Source organism: Aulonocara stuartgranti (genome assembly GCF_965226115.1).
Source record: "Aulonocara stuartgranti genome assembly, chromosome: 22".
Taxonomy (NCBI): domain Eukaryota; kingdom Metazoa; phylum Chordata; class Actinopteri; order Cichliformes; family Cichlidae; genus Aulonocara; species Aulonocara stuartgranti.
Genome location: NC_138957.1, coordinates 25,132,419 through 25,146,744, shown reverse-complemented (window position 1 = coordinate 25,146,744; position 14,326 = coordinate 25,132,419). Strand labels below are relative to the sequence as shown.

The 14,326-nt window shown below is 41.7% G+C and overlaps 1 protein-coding gene across 4 annotated transcripts in view; it reads right to left on the bottom strand.

Moving 5' to 3' along the window:
- LOC309698512 (RNA-binding motif, single-stranded-interacting protein 3) overlaps positions 1-14,326 on the bottom strand; it is a 296,725-nt gene that overhangs the window by 66,723 nt on the left and 215,676 nt on the right. For all 4 annotated transcript variants that reach the window (XM_082521018.1, XM_082521020.1, XM_082521019.1 and 1 more), the window contains 2 exons: positions 5,889-6,046; positions 693-772 (listed from right to left, as the gene is read on the bottom strand). In XM_082521018.1, coding sequence (XP_082377144.1) covers positions 693-772; positions 5,889-6,046 — 238 coding nt within the window. The remainder of the gene's footprint in view (positions 1-692; positions 773-5,888; positions 6,047-14,326) is intronic.

Sequence of the window (14,326 nt, the reverse complement as noted above, 5' to 3'; positions counted from 1 at the left end):
ACTCACTTTTCTTCCACTGCCACCTCTTGATACTCTCACTCCCCTGGAGACTTGCTTCTTTTTCCAATGCCTTGCCTGCTTACTTGTGGAACTGTGATGCCTCTTTCAGCACCGATACACGGTGAGGTACAATCTCGTCTCTACATCTGTCTCCATTTTCTGCTATTCTTTCTTTCACCCATGTTTCCCTGTCTGCTTTCTCCTTGGCCACTGTCTAGGGTGACTGCAGAAAAGAGAGCGATAGGAAGGCGAGAGGACACCGCAACAGAGAGAGCAGGAGCAGAAGAGGAACGAGGGGAGAGTGCAAGCTCTTAAGTAGATTGCGAAGAACAGCACAGAGGCATGAGTGTGAATATTAAGAGGGTTTTCTCCTGCCCGAGAAGTTCCAGCCTGCAGCCTGAGCACCACCAGGGAGAGAGACGGTGACACGGAGTGAAGACGTTACAGAACGAGCGAGGAAGAGACCTATAGAACCATCAGCTATTGAGCCAGAACCACGACAGTTAGCTTCAGATGTCAGAAACAGCAGTGTACGCAATCTATCAAGCTGTCCGGCAGATCTGAGATGAGGAATTACCATAAGTGAATTAGAAAGGCAGTTCCTTATTGCAAAATGATGCCTCCCCCACCCAAAAAAAAGAAAAGGAAGGGGTGATGTGAGAGTAATGTGAAGCAAAAGAGGTGAGACTCACCTGGAATGCCTGGTGGGGTTTTCAGGTATTTTCCATTGAAGTGCTGTATCACTACTTCACATTTCTCTGTAGACTCCATCCTGCAACGACATGCGGCATGTAGGGTTCAATTTAACAATCTGTTTGTAGCAGAAGCACCGATGACACATTTACAACCATAAAGCATCACCCCCTAAACTGTGTCCTGCTGGCTGTGTAGCATCAGTCTTTTCATACTAATAGTGCAGTGAGACTATCGAGAGCTGATCTGCCGTATCAAATCACTGGTTACATGAGTCAGAGGTTCATAATGAAATTCAGGGCTTTCAGGCAAAGAGGTGTTTATGCAGTCCTTTTCTGCGCATAACGGAAAAGACAAAGCATAGAAAGTTTTGGAGAGTAGGTGAAAGGCGTGAAAGATGAGGTGGTACGGGAAGGTAGAAATTACATGCTTATAAAAGGCAATTCCAGTGTGAAGATGAGAGAGAACACAGGAAGTTGATTGACTCGTCTCCACTTTTCCAACCAAAGGATCAAAGAGTATATACAGGCCAAGCAGCTGGCCAGCAGGGGGGCTCTGATCTTCACATCACAAGCCTACACACACTAATGTCATACACACATAACATCAAAACACGTACATTTCAAATGCATATGAGTGTTGTTGTCATTCTCACACACATACACACACACACACACTGCTCTGCAACAATAAACAGATACCCTAAAGGATTGAGCAACTTAAGCTCCAAAGATTTGAAATATAATAGGAGATGTAACCTATACACACATGCATATACATATTTTCTATGCAATTTTGCATTTCAGAAAACTAATCAGAATCCTTGGTGGGTGTTTCCTAGTAAATATGACTTATTATTGGCTGAGAGCACTGCATTCATGAATTCTAGACTAGTTGCCTCACAGTGACAACTACAGGGAATTATTGCCCTAGGCTAATAAATTTTACTAGTTGAACACCAGTAAATTAAAACAATTTGTACTCTCACTTTGGCATATTAAAGAAATGATCGTGTGCTGGAGAGCAGCTCTTTTCTGTAAAGCTAAGCTAAGGGCTGGGAGACCTTCTTCAGACTGGCTGCTGACCACACTGGGAATCAGAAGTGTGTGGCCAAACCAGGAGAATGGCTATCGTAGAGAAGGGCCACACACTTCAGGCATTCGCTGTGTTGCGTTCAGTGTTACAAATCAAAAGCTCCACAGGTGGACACACAGCAACAACAAAAGTTTGAAAGACAATTACAATGGCTGTCTCCTCTTTCACCTCCACACAGCTGGCCGCTCATGGCATGAGGTGGGCGTGAATGTTGGCTGGCTGCTTTCGGAAAGTTACAGCAATTGATCTACAACGCATGCGCACACACACATACACACACCCTATCTGACATTGAAAAGGTGTAAGACCATAAATCCAAAGATGTAACTTAATTATCAGTTTCTCTTACAAGTTGATGTAAGAGCAAATAATATCAAAATATTCCTTTAACTTGCAGCTTAACTGTGTGTGCTACAAGAATTTTTAAACACCTTCCATATTACAGCCTGCATGAGTAAAATGCTAGGATTTTCTTTTTCAATGTGCAATGGATTTGTCTGAAAATTTCAATTGTGTTAAGACAGTAACATATTAAAAAGCAAATATCCTTTTGCATGAATTTGCACGATCCGTGTTGTGCATATATTGCAGATTCCCTTATAGACGCAAAGAAGACATATTAAAATGAGAGAGTTTTTAAATCCAGGCTTGACTGAATGCCATGTCTTTATGGTAATATGCGCTTGGAATGTGCAGAATTCATTGCCTTCCAGATTTTCATGCTTTATTCTCCCTCACCTCCTAAAATACTCATATCATCCTGTCAGCCTCCCCCTTCCCTGTCCTCTGTCTCCCATCCTTCTGCTATCGCTACCTTCATCTTTCTTTCTTTTCTTTTTTACCATAGCTTCTTTATCGCGCTCTCCATCTCATCCATCTTACTCCCAGCCCGTCTACACCTTTTCTTTTTGACGTCTCTCTCATTCTTCCCCGTCTTTCAACCTTGGTTATTTCCTCCATCTTTCACCGTTATCCTTCCTCTCTCCTGGCCCATCTCTCTCACTTTCTGTGCCCTCCTTTCCTTCCCACTGTGTCCATCCTTTTCTTTCAACATTATGCCCTATCCACATCAAAATCGTTCTCCCCTTTTCTCCTCCCTACTCCTCTTTTTAGAATATATAATCTTTCACACTTCCTGGCATCATCAATCTCTCACTGACCCTGTATCCTCCCTTTCCCCAGCCCTCACTCTTTCCCTTCTGTTCCACGAGTGTTAGTGAAAGGCCGATATGAACCAACCAATGCAACTCAGCTAACTGCAAAACATAACGAGTTTCTAAAAATGACTTTAATTTATAAAATAATATTCAAAAAGATATATTAAGTTATACACAGCACATTTTCACTCAAAAGAAGCAAAACAAAACAAAAAAACTACTACTAAACTTGAAGTACAAGAGCAGCCAGCTGGTTAATTAATTCATTAATTTTATAAGAAATCATTGTTCTGATTCATTGTTTATTTATCTCTGTTTATATGCTATAGATTTTTTGATATAGGTGCCACATCAGAAAGCTGAAGTGAATATACCGGGAACTGCATACATCGAGTGTTTATGTTTACAACATACGCTGGCAATATGCTCCTAATCCACACCAAACACTGAATCTCAGCACAGTCCTACGAACACGGAAATTATTGCCTCATAATGCTCTCACTTTAGGAGGCAGGCTAGTGACACGGAGAGGATCTGCCTGAAGCACAGCTAACCTCTTTATCACTCAAGCTTAACAACCTTGTAGTGCTTATGAAATAATGACTTTTGTGGTGTGGACTCCATTATCAAAGCACAAGCCGTTTTGAGGTTGTTTGTTGGGATGCTTTTGTTGTCCATTTTAAAAGAGACAGGCTTACAATAGCAGCTGGATGCATCCCCCTTCTTCACTGTTTATTTAGTGCTTCTCTGACTGAATGTCAAAGCAAAGCTTCTCTTTGTATTTCATTGCACTTTTTAGCCTTCCTACACACAATAACATCTTTCCTTCTTTCTCTCCAGCTGCACAGCAGGATGGTAAACGGAAAGGATGTAAGTAGACATGAAGTGCATATGGCGGACAGGCTGTTAGACACTCACAGGGAAGCAAACCAGTCAGACTCACTGTCTGCTGGTCAGTCAAGCTTTTGGGGTAACAAGTCAGTCAGAGAGTCAGCCAGGTAGACAGTGAAGCCGGCTGGATTGTCTGTGTGCGCTGCTGGTTAATGGCATCAGGTGCTGCTGTCTGCAATGATTAGTGCTGGGGCTGGAGTAATGGGCTCTGATAACAGTAATGGATCGGCCCACAAACACTTAGCTCAGTTTACTCTCTCTAATGCCCCACACAGCACAGCCCTCAGCAGCTGTCTGTATGTCTGTCGACACAGCTAATGGGAGTTCTCCAATTTATAAAAAACATTCAATTGTGTTGGTTTTTGTTTGTTTATTTTTGCTTTGGTTGGATCTTTTTTTTTTACCCTTTTCCCTGACCTGTACTCTCTTTACTCATCACACGCCAACGCTCATGGAAATTTTTAATTCATCTTAGTATTTCTCAGTCTTCTAAAAAGTTTCCTCAATTCCTTCTCTATTCATTCACCTTCTCTTTCTCTGTATATTAACTTCTAAAGCTTTTATCTGATCATCGCTTCACACTCATGTCTCACCCTCCCTTTCCGTCATGCGTCTTCCTCCTCCCACCGAGAGCTTCTTGAACAGGTGGCCTGTGGCAGGTTGTTGCTGTGCTCTGCTTGTTGGTCTGCAGGAGGCTGCCTACCTGTGTCTCTGTGTGAGAGCTTGCTTTTCAGTGCGTGTTTGCGTGCGTGCACACGAGCATGCACGCGTGCATATTCACAAGTGTGTACGCCTGCGTAAAGGTCTAACTCTGCAGATGCTCATATTGGTGCGCAAGTGTGTGTGTGTTTTTGTGTGTTTGTGCCAGTCTGTCCTGCTGTAACCCCTGGTAATAGAGCAGGGAATAGGAGAGGAGTTCAGCCAGAGCAGGTGATTAAGAAAAATCCCTGCAAGATGGTGGTTCTGTGGCCGTCATTGGCCTCCTCTGGGTAAACAGGGAAGGAATGTGTGGAGAGGAATGAGAGCCTGGTGGCTGCTGTCGAGGACAAGGACAGAACGGTTTATGACTTTGGGGGATTAACAAGCTGAAGTGGAAACTTTTCTAAGTAGAAAAAGAAACAAACTGTTCAGTCATTCAGACTTTGTTTTGGGAAAAATAGCATCCGTTACTCTACTATATATACTATTACTATATATAATACACACACAATCATTGGTGGTATCTGTTAATTTTTGAGAATGCACAGCTGAAAGCATTCATTAACTCATATGCAGATGGATGGACAAACAGGCTTAGAGGAAGAATCAAATCATATTTTCATATTTTCACTGTCTAAAATGAAAAGCATATTAGTAGCAGCTCGTCTACTAATCAGAAAGTCAGTGGTTGAGCCCAACCTGTATGTCGAACTATGCTCGGGCCAGATACTGAAGCCTGAGTTGCACCTGATGCATCCATCATGTGAGTGTGAGCGTGTGAACATGATGTGCTTAGGCACAGAAAAAAGCACTTGTACAAATATGTGGGTGAATGAGGCCTGTAGTGGATATTGCTCAAATTCAGTAGAAAAGCGCTACATAAGTACCAGTTCATATTTCAGACAATGCACAAGCGTGTGCTTGCCAGTACACGTACAATGTATTTTATTAATTTAGTACCAAAAACAAGACACGAGTCATCTCAGGGCACAGCTGAACTAGGGCAGATCTTAATGTGAGCAGTGGGTAAAAATCCTAGTTAGATTTACTCACCACAAGGAACACTCCTCAACCTGTGACAACAGTTGTATAGTGTCTTCTGTGGCTTGGGAGGGATATTTGTAAAGTTTTAAAAAATAACCCTGATTACTGTGTGCCAGCAGGCTTATCTCGACTTACTCTTCAGACTTAGCATTTTTAAAATAAAGCCTATTACAAAGTCGAGGTGTGCAGCATAAAGAGAGATGCTAGAGAGTTGTATTACAGAAATGATCTGGCTTTTAGAGCTTGGCATACCATTTGTAGGGACTGAAAGGAGGCATATTTAACACTTGCTTCATTAACATTGTTTACCTGGCAAAGCCGACTCCTCTGCTGACCCCGTTGGCATCCCTCAGTATCCTTGTGGAGATGACGTGACCCAGAGGCTTCAGCATATTCTCCAGCTCCTGCTCATCCATAGACACTGGCAGGTTGGAGATGTACAGGTTGGTGGGGTCCTGCTCTTGTTGCTGCAATGCCAGAGATTTCGAGGAGTGAAGAGGAGGGAGAGGTTGGACAGACGGCAAAGAGAAGAAAGGAAAAGAGAAGATGGTATGAGAAATAATGCATCACTATCAATTGCAGAAAATATGAAATAATACATCAGCTTTGGGTTGTGAGGAATCATGCAACGTGTTGCAATACTGCTAACTGTGCAGCCAAATCCAGGCTAAGCTCGCATGACATCTGGCCCTGCTGACACTCACATATTCCACTTAAATGCAATAAAGAAATATAAAAAATGAGCATGTGCAAGTATTAGTACACTCAATGTATTATGACAATTTAACAAGTAGCATGGTGGATATATTCAGAATAGCTTGAATGGCATCTTCTGGGTGTTTCTTTTTAGTGGTCAGGTAAAAAATCAAGAGAAACAGCAGGCGCCCGGGGAGCAGTGTGTAGGGAGGTACCCCTGAGCAAGGTACCGTCCCTACACACTGCTCCCCGGGCGCCTGCTTAGTGGGCTGCCCACTGCTTCACTGAGTGAATGGGTCAAATGCAGAGAAAAACAAGTAATTTCCCCATGGGGATCAATAAAGTATCCATTATTATTATTATTATTATTATTATTATTATTAAAAGAAAAGCTGTGTATTATACAACAGTGTTTTCAGTGTAGTGCCCAGGGGCTACTGCAAGCTAGGTACGAAAGCACAGCTGGTGCTGGGGTGAGCCCGAGGTAACAGAAAGCCCGTTGAGATCTACAGTAGAGCAGCTGGAAACAGCCCCACCAGCCAATCAGTCACTGCCTGTGCCAGGCAAGCCACCAAACTATGCCTCCATCTATATTTCTCTTCCACCAGTCAGTCAGTCTCTCTTAATTAAGCATTAAGCTACATTGTGCTGCCCTTAGTTCTAATCATATATGCTACAGGCAAATTAGCATATACTCTTTCAAATGAACCGAATAACATTCAATCCATCTTTCCAACGTGCAGGTAGCAACAGTCCACTCTAATCAGGCAAACAGCCAGGTCTGATCTGTTTCACACTTGTGTCTTTCATCCTTTCATTCAAAAGGCGCTGGGATCATCACGAGTTAATTCCACTACACAGAGGCATGGTCTAAGTTAATAAGAGAATGTGCACTGAAACATTTTAATGACACTTACATGGTTATTGTTGCATCAGTAAAAGGTAAAACTTCTAGTGTTTACCAGAGTGTGAAATGTTAAAACAATATCAGTTAATTTTAAAGTCTTATAAACAACAAAAAGAAAAATATTCATCTATTATGTACGATTCATTTTAAATGTGCATGTGCGATACAATAAATTATAAATAAATTTCCTTTGATTTGTAAGAGCAGCCTCCCTTGTCAGGTTAGATCAATAATGTGAGCAGTGGAGGAGCTTTAAGCACCATCATGTAAAAAGGCAGTAATAATCTGTGTCATGGTCTACAATCTAATAATGAGGAAGGTGGCTGAATCTGTTCTGAATAACAACAGCAATTTTCCAAGACACGTGCGCATAAAAATGTATGAAATGAAATCAATAAATACATTTTTTTAAGGCGTGGATCTGCCAAGTCCAGGCTCATAAATGTTAAAAATTGGCAACAAGACAAGAAGAAGAAGAAGAAGAAAAACTGAGGGCAAATGACTTTTTGATATTAACTATGTGAAAAGGGAAAGACCATCTCTGAATTGAGGAGGGGGCCTATGGGTACATCTTTCGCCATCCTACAATGCTGTGATTGCAACCATCGCCCTACTGTCTGTGAATGATACTCACAGCCATTGGTCAGTGGTCTTTGATCAATAATCAATGGTCATTCATCAATGGGCTTTAATGAGTGGTTATTGATCAACGGTCATGACAATTTGTATATTAATGATCAAGGAACTAACCTCACATTTGCACAATAACTGGTTTCAGTTATTGTGCAGATGTACTGTTTATAAGGTTGGGGAAACGTGTAGTCAGCTGAGACTGTAGAAGTCACATGGATGAGTGACGAAATGTTTCTCCCACTGAAAACGCTACGTCCAGATCAACCTTTTGGAATTTCCTTTAAAATTTAGTTTAACCTCCTAAGACCTGAACTCTTCCACGGCATGCATTTTTAATTTCTCTTTGATATTTGGGCTGATTGCGGCCTGATGAATGTAAAAACAAAGAATTACCAGATTTCTTTTTACCTTATTTTTGTTTTTAAGAAAAATAAGAGCCACATATGAGGATATTTGTTTAAAATGTTGATAGAACAGTAGCAGTATAATGTCCTTGTAAGTGGATATCAGGCCCTTGTACAGCAAAATTGAGTATTTTGGTCTAAATAACCCAAAATGTGATGTCCACATATGTGGACGCCAGGTCCTAGGAGATTAATATGGTTTTATTTGGAAAAACAGCTGACTTGGCCTCAAAAAAGTTTTAAAAAAAGTGAATTCTCAGTTACATATTTCATACGCACATGCAGTACTGTAAACAGCAACTTCAGCACAGAAGTCTGTCATCTTCTCAGCTGGGGGTTGTGGAGTTACTTCAGTTGCAGGCTGCGTAAACACTGTCTTTGAGAGTCTTCACAGACTCTACAGGCAACACTCTCTCACTTTGTCCTGTTTTGCTTTCTGCTGATGATGGAGAAAGAGGTTAAGGAAGAGGAAAGGAAGTTTCTCCACCAGTCTCTTGCCTCCATCTTTCTATCCGTCAGTGGACAGGACTGGTCCCTCCCCTGATTAATTAGCTGTCTTATCTGACAGGACATGTTTGATCTGATGAAAACCTGTGGGAGAAAGCCAGCGCCCGAGACCACAGCTTTTTTCTCCTTTACCCAGGAAACTCAATTACCTAACTAAACTCCACCTCCTTATTCTACAAGTGTGTCACATTTGGGTGCTTTGGAGCATGTGAGAGAAAAAGCTCGCAAGAGTTTGTATAACACGGGATTTGGCAGTGAATGGAGCTTAATTAAATCTGTCTGTAAAAATCTACTGTACACGTGTCACTCTCTTGCTAAGTCCCTTCAGTGTGTGCACCCTTGCAGCTGCGCCTTCCTTTGAATTTCATTGGTTACGTGAGCTGATGTTTTTCAGGATTATGTCAAATAGGCTTCGTATTCCGATGCAGAAAGGAGGTCCGGATCAAAGAGTTAACTGACTGACTTCCTCATTGAGCTAAGCCAATGATAAAACAGTTTCTGCGCGCACACTGGAATGAAAGCACTTTCTCCTATAAGCACGAGACAGCGCACGCGGTGAAAGAGTGAGGACAGAATGTGATGCGGTAATTTGTGTGCGTGGGCTAAAAGTAGAGGGCTCCGTTTGCAAAGGGGGTGGGGGATTATCGCGGGGGAGGCCTCGTCTACGCACGGCCGCCTCGCTAAGTTTTCTCTTTGATGACGTTCCGCATCACAAAGCCCTAAATACCCAGATGAGAAGGTTATGGAGAGGAGCGGAAACTGGAGTATTTTGACGGGAGGTGAGATGGGCTGGCCCATTCCTCAAGGAGATTTAATTTCCTTTAATGTCAGCCTTTGCACATGCTCCGCTGTCACGCTATGAATGAAACGGTAATTGAGGTGTGTGTGCGCTTGCGTGCACCTGTGTGTAGCCCATCTATTAGTAATTATGTGTGTTTGTTCCATTTAATGCAGACTATATTACTGTACACTCGTGTATGCGTTTATGTATCTTTCGGCTCTGTGTGTGTTTCAAGTCGTGTAAGCGAGCCTCCTTCTTCTGCGTGTCGATGGTTGAATGTCTCTCTCGCCATTGACCAGCATTGTGGAAGGTTAATGGAAAGGCTCCAGGCTACACTGGGGCTTTGATGAGCATAATTCCTTCACCTTGCCACCAGGAGGACAGGAGGAATCCAACTGTGCGTGTGACAGAAAGGGAGAATGGCGGGACGAGGGGGGGGGGGGAAATGCGGTGGGGGGTGCGACATGTCATTTCCTGCTGACGGATGGGCCCCTCGCTAGAGCTGACAGCCCTGTAGCAGTTATTTCATTTCGACACCCTGCTCTGTTTACCTCACTGTAATTTCTGAGAACATTACCATTCTACGTGGAAGGGAGAGTATTAGACAGGAAGAGAAAAGAAAGCGAGGATCTGGGTTAAACAGAAAATAGGAGTTGCAGATCACGTGCAAAAGGTTAAGGAATGAAAGGGTACGGAGAGCCGATGAGAAAGAGAGATGGAGGCAGCTGACATGACAGGCAGATATGGCACATTAAAGGAAGCCCTTGTTGCCTTTTGACAACGCTGGAGGGAGAAGAAACGTCGGGCGTTAGAAGTCTCTCATTCTGCCTATAGGGCTCTCAGGGCTGTATCCATTTAACGGTTAAACGTTAGAAAGATAGATATGTGACTTGACTCGGGGCACCGCATCCAAATCCAGGTTGAGACTGAGTCGCCTTCAGTCTCTTTCCAACAATCCTTTCTCTCCCTGATTTACCTTGCACCCACATCTTTTCATTCCCTTTTCCTTTAAATCACTTTACTAACCTTCTTCCTTTTCTCTTTCAGTAATGAGAGTTTCCTAACTTTGTACACCAAGCGTTGTCCGTCCTTGCTTCCATGGCGTCTCTCCTGTCGCCCTCTATCCATTCTTCTTGCTCAAGATTAAAGAGCTCTATGTATAATTGGTACTATAGGGCTTTTTGGATGCTCCTCTGAGCTCAGATACACACTCTACAAGCGTATACGTGCTTGGGTATACGTGTCTATAAGGTTGTCAATCCTTGCTACAACAAACACACAATACACTTCCCTCAGGTATGCCACTCTGGCTTGTTGTGTGACTAACCAGCAGCCTGAAGGAGCACAATTAAAGCCACAGACAATGGTTTATGTGTTGACTGGTTGGAGAAAACTGCAAGGAAGCAATAGTTGTTGTGTTTCTGCTGTTGTGAGGATGTGTGGCTGACAAGTTTGCAGATGCCAGAGGGAGCGTTCCTGTTCTCTTGTATATAGGTTGAGGCTCTGTACTCAGATCTTGCTGTGGGAGCCTGAGTCTGCAGAATGCATTCAAAAGACAAGCTGGCCAACCAAGAAGAAGGAAGGAGCAGAATGGGGAGTTAGAGAGAGAAGAAGCCTATGAGCACATCAACTCACTTCAAAAGATTTGAGTTTAATTTGTGAAGAGCTGGAGAATTCAGAGACAAAACAGTAGCTACACTACAAAGGACCTATCATTCTGTCAGCTGGCTAGTCAGCTGGTCAGACAACAGCAGGCAAAGTCAGCTGGGCAGCTTGCTGCACTTTGATGAGTGCTTCCCAACATTGCCTGTTTCTACTCTCAAGTGGATGGTTTGGATCATTTTACTTCATTTTGTACAGGCTACTGTCAAACGCTTCCTCAATACTCTGTAGTGATTCTGTCTATCATGAAAGACCCTCTGTGACACCGGACTTCAAACCCGGTCCACATCCAAGACTATATATCCCTATCGCAGTCTTTCACTGCTTCTGCAGTCATTTAAAGAGCACGTAGCTGTTAGCACAGCCAGGCTGCAAGTGTACAAAAGGTTTCATGGTCAGCCTCTGACGTGAGAATTCAAATTTACTTTATTTATTTTTGCCAGTCAAACAAATAGCAGCTACTTATTTTTTCAGCGCCGCAAAAAAACGTCAGATTCAAAGTTTGGCCTCTACAACGGCTCCATGTATTCATCAAAGTCCGATTTCACAGACAGATGGCGAAACTTTGCAGGGAGGAAGTGTTTCGCTCGATCTGATACGCATCTTTACAGACAAGCGGACATATGCAAACACACCTTACATTTCAAAATATGCATAAATGCCTCCAACGTAGACAGGCTTAATCACAGAACAGCATGTTATAATGCCAAAAAAAAGAGATAACAAGAGCACAAGCTGGTAATGCGTGAGGTCCTTCGGCTGCTCATTGAAGGACTGATGAAATCCATATTTCTGATTCAAACCTTCTGTTAGAAACAAAGGGCTGTGAAGGGCTACGAGGCAAAGAATTTGTGCCATCACTCAGGGCAGCCTATACAATCCAATTACCACATTATGTGTGAACAAACAGCCCGAAACACCTGTCACTTAAACATGGCTTTAATAGTTCTGCAGTAAATGGGTTTAAGCTAAAGTCTGCAATCATACTATGTAGGCATATAGCTGCCAGTTCTTTAGCAGCTGTATTAAAACTACTTTATTATTTCTCTTATAGATAACATCTTTCTGCTAATTCATAACTGAATCGGCTTAGTGGGCAGCACTGCTGTAATCACTTTGGCGTGTGCACCTGTAGGCTTGATTGTGATTAAGAAAGCATCAAAAACAAAACAAAACAACACCAATCTCCTCGCTTAACACTGCATATAATGACGGCTACACCCACGCACGCACCGAGTCCTTACTTTCTTTTTTTTTTTTTTGATTATAGGTCTCAATGTGTTTGTTTTTTTGTTGTTGTTTTGAAATACATCCAAACATACTTGTTACCAGCAGTGAAAGAAAATATTAAGGAAGACAAAAAAATAAAGATTAAGAAGACGGCACATATGATTGGTTTAAAACATTAATTATTAGCTTATTTCTAAAACTCGAGTGCAGGGAAATGAGAATCAGAGAGGAATTAATTCAAACTGCTGTATGCAACTATATCCAAGAATAAGTGAGCAGATGTAATAATTAGTAGAACATCAGTAACTCATTAGTAACACCATCATCTGCATTTCATCGCACATAAGATGATGTTGTTTGTAATCTAGAGATACATCAACTCTTTTTAGTGTTTTGGACGCATTTCAGTGTGAGTGTGAGTATCCCATTAAAGCTTTGTGTACAGCAGAAGGAGCAGGAATATGGCACCACAAATCATGTGACAGGTGGTAAAAACTAAAAAAATTACTGACTCAATCTTTTTCTTCCAGATACTCATTCCTCTATCTCTGCGTAAACTTTCTTTGGAATTGCTACAAGTAAGGTCACTTCTGCATTTTAAATTCTTTATACCTCCATTAAACCCATTGGATTCACTTCAAATGTAGGCAAACAGACAACACTGCCCAAAGGTCCTAAGCCACCACACATTTCTTTCACATTTCTTGTATAAAACCATTGGATTTTTCTTTAACATAGCCTCAACTCTCATAGGGAAGCTTTCTTGTCATTTCTTTAAGTAATCAGAAATGTTGAGGTCTGGGCCATGACTGATATTATTATGCAGTGTGTGTTTTTTTTTTTATCCAGGTATGCTTTTATTGCATTGCATCTGGGATCAAAAATTAAGCCAATCAGATGCTTTTCCAGATTTCTTAATTCTGTAATTGCATCAGTTTTGACTAGGTCCCGAACACGAGAGGCTGAAAAGCAGTCCCAAATCATGACAGAGCCTCCACCGTGTTTGACAGACAGCTATATAACCTTACTATTTCACCTTTTTCATGACCTCAATTAAAGAAAAATGTTTAAATGTGGATTTGTTATTGTTCATCACTCCATAAGACCTGTTGTTTTTGGTTCAGTTTTTTGTGTAACTTGGCATACTTCAGCCTTTTCTCCCTGTTTCTTTTCTTTAAAAATGACTTCTTGACAGTCATCTTTCCACTGAGACCGTTTCAGTTTCTAGTTTATCATTTTATGTCTGTCAAACTGTGTTATTTTTGGCATTTTTTGTAGATTCGACTAACAAAATGGGAACAAATTGTTACAATTAGCAGCCTGTTGCAAAAACGCATAAAATGCCTAAAGATACAATTTAAAATGTGATTTTATCAAGTTTTCTGTTACGTTTAGTCACAATACTGGTTCACTCCTTGAGTTAGATGCCCTTTTATGCTAGAATGAAAAGCAAAATATAAGGAAATGAGGGGTGGCTCAACAGTACTGCACAATACTGTTAGGAGTGGTTAGGAACCCTAACCCCAGGCCAGAGGGTCCTAAATACCAAACTGGTGGCCTTTTCTGACTGTGGTGGCAACTGAACAACAGAATTTTGAAATGAGAAAAAATATATATTTAAAGTTGTCAGTGCATCAAAAAAAAAAAAAAAGCAACATCAAATGGTAGCGCTCTCACTATAATGCTTGGCACATGTGTATCTCCAAGTGCTGCATATGTTGGATCAAAGATGTTTTATCTTTACATGCCAAAAGATTATTTCCTTCTCCTTCTTCTTCTCTGTTGACTTTCTGCTTCTCTAAGCTGTAGTCATGCTCACTGTAAGCTACCAGTCTGATCAATTACTTTCTTTGCTCGCATAAGGATACACATGATTGATCAGTCTTAGTAGCTGCAACAGGATTATCCACTCACTAACAGATTGTGG